Here is a 5,289-nt window from a genome sequence, read left to right on the forward strand (position 1 = left end):
CTCGCCCTAAACCCCATCCCCCCCAGCCTGTGTTTGTGCTGGGGACTGCCCCAACCTAAGGGCAGGACCTTGTTGAACTCCATGATTGAGGTTCACATGGTCCCACCTCTCCAGCCTGTCCAGGTCCCTCCGGATCCCATCCCTTCCCTCCAGCATGTCACTGCACCACACATGGTCATCCACGTCACCAGCAAACTTGATGAGGGTGCATCAATCCCACTGTCCATGTCACCAACAAAGATGCTGATACCAGCCCCTGAGGAACACCACTCATCACTCGTCTCTACTTGGACATTGAGCCACTGACCACAAGTCTTTGAGTGTGACCATCCAGCCAATTCCTTATCCACTAAGTGGTCCACGTGCCAAATCCATGTGTCTCCAGTTTAGAGACAAGGATGCCATGTGGAACAACATCAAATGCCTTACACAAGTCCAGGTAGATGACATCAGTTGCTCTTCCCCTATCCACCAACACCATGACCTCATTGTATAAGGCTACCAGATTTGTCAGGCACGATTTGCCCTTAGTGAAGCCATGCTGCCTGTCATCCATCACCACTTTACTTTCCATGTTCCTCAGCATGGTTTCCAGGAAGATCTGCTCCATGATCTTGCCAGGCACCGAGGTGAGACTGCCTGGCCTTCAGTTCCTTAGCTCTTCATTTTTAAAAAATAGGGGCTTATATTTCCCCTTTTCCAGTCAGCAGTAACTTCAATGACTTCTCAAATATGATGGATAATGGCTTGGCCACTTCATCCACTAGTTCCCTCAGGTCCTACAGTTGCATCTCCTCAGGTGCCATGGACTTCTCCCAAATACTCTAAGCGATAAAGTTACAAACTCAGGGTTCACGGCTGTATGATTTATCCCTATAGGAAAGCATGTTCTGCCTCACAAACATCTTTCTCCTTACTAAAATAACCTTTAAAAACATATCTTAGGTCTTACTAAACCAAAAATACTGTGCTGATCATTGCTCTGCTGTAAATGTTGAATAAACCTTTACACATGACTTTATGTAAAGGTAACGTACAATAAGTGTATCAACTTGGGACATGCTGTCCACTAATCCTCAGGGATAGGAAAACCAAAACAAGCCCAAGTTTTGCAAGGCTTATTTGTCTAAATTTGCTAGATTCCTAAGGAAAGAAACAGCTCTTGTGAAACTAAAAGACCAACTGAAAAAGGTCATTCTGAGACAACACAAGGAATACCAAGAGCAGGCTGAATCTACATCTGCAATCGTGCATGAGGAATGTGAGCAAACAGAATCCAGCACCACTTTCTCTGTATCAAACCCATGCAGAAAAGTTGCTTGTTGGCTTCATAAATGCAGAGTGGGAGTATAAAACAAGCACTGAAAACAATAAACATGGAGAGTTGAGTATTTCTGCTATTCCTACTCAATAAGCCTCCAGCATATTTAATAGAGATAATATCCTCCCTCTAGTTACCTTCTCCTCCGGGTTTGGCGCGTTGCCTTGATCCTTTTGTTGAAGGCTGCCTTGAGATTCCTGAAGAACTTTCACTCTTTAAAAGATAAAAGCCCACAAATTTATATAATTATCCATTAAAAGATTTTTTTTTAATATAAATTTACTTACATGAGTTGCTTTTTTATCTATCTGTATTATACATAAAAAACACACACAAAACTGACCCACACATACAAGATTACAAACACTTCCAGTCTCTTTTCCTCAAAGTCTGCAGGTATTTTCCAGAATATAAGCCATTTTCTCTTACATAAACCTCTATGATTAGATTTCATTACTGTAAAGACAATTCTCACATGTATACTTAAGAGTATCCCAGGCAGAGCAATCTTGTGAAACCTGTAGAGCATCTTTGACACCACTGCTTGTCTTGGGAGAGAATGCTTAGCTACCAGTGAGCTGCAAAATGAGTAAGGTGCTTACAATCACCTGCATGTTCAGCTATATCAGATACACAGTTCCTCTTTGAGAAGTCTTAAATTTCATTTCAAAATAGAAGGAAAGACTAAAAACCTGTGCCGTTAGACCTGCAGAGTCCTCTACTCAAGTGGCAACTGGAAAAGGGAAGAAATGGGGCTTGCAAGAAAGTCCAGACAAGCAGTGGATGATCTCAAAGTGCAAGTGGTGCAGTAAGAAGCAGAAGAGTTCCAAAGTGGAAAACATCAAACTAAAGAAAAATTGAGGACATTTCTGAGGCCTCTGACCTTACCCCAAAGTGATTGAGAGGCCAGGAAATTAAAGCAGGCAAGCACACAAGGATTATTCTGTTTTCTTTGCGTGGCAGGAAAGTTGAACCAGATGATCTTTAAGGCCCATTCCAACCCAAAGCATTCTGTGATCCTATGTTTCTGCCTGAAACGAAGTACACCTGACTGACAATACTTTCTGCATGTTCCACATTTCAATGGTCAGCCAGCCACGGAAAGGAACAAGCTAAATCAGCAGGTCCACTTGGCTGGAGGCTGGGTAAAAAGATGTGTGTAAGTAGCTGCCTCTTGTAAGATGAGATCAGCACCAGGTCCAAGAGACAAGGTCTCCTGGACTGCAACGTCCCCTGTGTGCAAAGGGAGAACTGAGCCCATGCACAGGTAGCAGCAGAGGCTGAAGGCAGCTACAGCACTTGCCCTACAAAAAGGCTCAAAACACCATCATGGCAAGAGCAGGCAGGTTTTGTTACAGCTGTGATAACTAAAGGTAGGCTATGGTACAGATTTACTACTCAACTCTACCTGAAATACAGCTGGGGCCCAAATGCCTGCAGAGAAGATGCAAGGTGTAAAGGAGGACTCCTGTCAGCCTAACAAAGCTCCTGGATATGAGATCAATGTTATTTCCTTACACAACTCTTGCCCAGCAGAAGCAGCTGACTTCTGCTTACGTGTAGACCAGACAATGGAGCCAGCAATGGGATCTGGCCCACTATGGACACACACACGGCTTCCTGCTTCTTACAGTACTGCATATACTAGCAAACCAGTAGCTTCCAGAAAGCCATTCATGCTTCTAGTAACTTCCATAGAATCCCAGCCTGGTTTGTGTTGAAGGGACCTCAAAGCTCCTCCAGCTCCAACCCCTGCCACGGGCAGGGACACCTCCCCCTAGAGCAGGTTGCTCCAAGCCCCTGTGTCCAACCTGCCCTTGAACACTGCCAGGGATGGGGCAGCCACAGCTTCTCTGGGCACCCTGTGCCAGCGCCTCAGCACCCTCACAGGGAAGAGCTGCTGCCCAAGAGCTCATCTCAGTCTCCCCTCTGGCAGGTTCAAGCCATTCCCCTTGTCCTGTCCCTACAGGCCCTTGTCCAAAGCCCCTGTCCAGGATTCCTGGAGCCCGTTTAGGCACTGGAGCTGCTCTAAGGTGTCCCCTTCAGGAGCCTTCTCTTCTCCAGGCTGAACAAGCCTTTCCTGTCCTTTTGCCTAACTCCCTGATTTCATTAGCACCGTTCATTAAAGAGGAAGCAAACACCCGTGAACACAACAGATGAAGTACAGGTGACTTACAGAATACCATCCTTCTGTTTCTGCACTTTCTATCCCTAGAAGAGATCTCTGCACCTCATTCAAAATCCTGTCATGTTTAGCACCTCATGGGATTTCCTCCTTATCTGCTTTTTTGTAGTTTGTGTGAATTGATAGTCCAAGCAGTTTGCATCCAAGATTTATTTCCAGCCCTGCTAATAATGTCCATAGAGATAAAAGAAATGAGAACTACAGATTCTTCCATTTCTATGCAAATATTCAAGGCCAGGTTGGACACAGGGGCTTGGAGCAACCTGCTCTAGTGGAAGGTGTCCCTGCCCAGGGCAGGGGATTGGATCTGGATGAGCTTTAAGGTCCTTTCCAACCCAAACCAGTCTATGGTTCTATGTTCCAATAACCTGTAAAAGAACAATGATAAATAACATTTGTTTTCCAGGGTACTTTGCATATAGGACAATGGGAACTGTTGAGAAGTTGAACTCTTTGGAGGTGCTTTATGGACAAGTGAGCAGTCTATGCAAGAATCAGCTTCAACAGTTAGTTTCCTTTAGAAACTACATCTCCTTTACCTCCATGCTCAGAATTCCAGGCACTCGATCAGGCAAAAGCAAGCCTCACTTCACCAAAATCTAGCTGCATGGACAGTACATGGTCCTGCTTTGACATAAACTAGTTTTCCCTTACACTGTCTTAATTGGCTTATTAAAATCATTATTTAACCCACAACCAGAGCTACCACTGTTTTTGTTTCACTCTTTAGGAGCTACTGGCACATTGCAAAGCGAAACAGAAGTCCAAAACATCGAGCTAATATTGAAGTGGTTAATCTTAGTTCACCTTAATTACTACCAGCTTTCACAATCACAACACTACACAAGGAGCAGAAGTAAAGCTACATACCAGCAGAGTGTGGCTCTATGGGCCCGCAGGCCACATCTGGCACATTCAAGCTTCAGCAGCTCTTTGGGTGATGTAATTATTAGCACAGGTGGGGAAGGAGTTGGGAATAGGTGATGAGGCTTCTGGAGGAGTGGATTTAGTCATTTATTTATGTGAGGTAGTGACTACAAACAGTGCTGAACATTTCTGTAGAGCCACATGTGCACACTGGCAACAGGGGCAAAGTACAAGCTGAACTTTCATCACTATGGTAGCACACAAAAACATAAATCCTGCAATATTTATGAGTTGAGTCTTTCCAAAGGGAGATAAAAGAGGTCATTCTTTTTCTTACAAATTCATAGGCTCCAAAACTTTGAACAGCAGTCACTGGAGACTAAGAAATCTTACACTTCATCTCACACCATCCTGGAAATCACACACTGGAGTGGAATCCTAGATGGATGTATGCACACATCCCAGATCGAGTAATTGCACTCCTATTTGGAGAGGATACAGGAGCCTGCTGTAAACCATCCCATCTGCTGCTTTTCCCTCAATATTAACCTTTAAAAAGGTTGACTTTCACTTTAACACATAAGGAAACCATGATTTCTAGTATTTCAGCAGGTCAAGAAGAGCTGTATGCTTTGAAAAGACATCCTATTAACTCTTCCTCCTTTCCATGCAACAACCAACCTCTGCATTCATGAGAGGATGCCATGAATAGTTTCTATCAGTGATTTTATATTGCTCAAGCAAACAATTCTGTACATGCTTGCTGACACCTCCTCCAGCCACACGGACTCCATGTATAAAGGCAGAAAAAACACACCCCACCCAAGAAAGGAAGAGGGCCAACAGTAATGTTCACTCTCGGTACGGAGAGCAGCCCTGAGGAGAAGAACTTGAGGGTGTTGGGTGAGGAGAAGCT

The 5,289-nt window shown here is 44.4% G+C and overlaps 1 protein-coding gene across 1 annotated transcript in view; it reads right to left on the bottom strand.

The window, feature by feature from the left end:
* The window catches only part of LOC104410710 (TRAF3-interacting protein 1-like), a gene marked incomplete at its 5' end in the record, with an annotated part of 23,911 nt that extends 22,377 nt beyond the window's left edge, over positions 1-1,534 (bottom strand). The window contains one exon of the mRNA XM_010020960.1: positions 1,459-1,534. Coding sequence (XP_010019262.1) covers positions 1,459-1,534 — 76 coding nt within the window. The remainder of the gene's footprint in view (positions 1-1,458) is intronic.
* Between the last annotated feature and the right edge of the window lie 3,755 nt (positions 1,535-5,289).

The sequence above is a fragment of the Nestor notabilis genome, unplaced genomic scaffold (assembly GCF_000696875.1).
Source record: "Nestor notabilis isolate BGI_N333 unplaced genomic scaffold, ASM69687v1 scaffold5258, whole genome shotgun sequence".
Classification (NCBI taxonomy): domain Eukaryota; kingdom Metazoa; phylum Chordata; class Aves; order Psittaciformes; family Psittacidae; genus Nestor; species Nestor notabilis.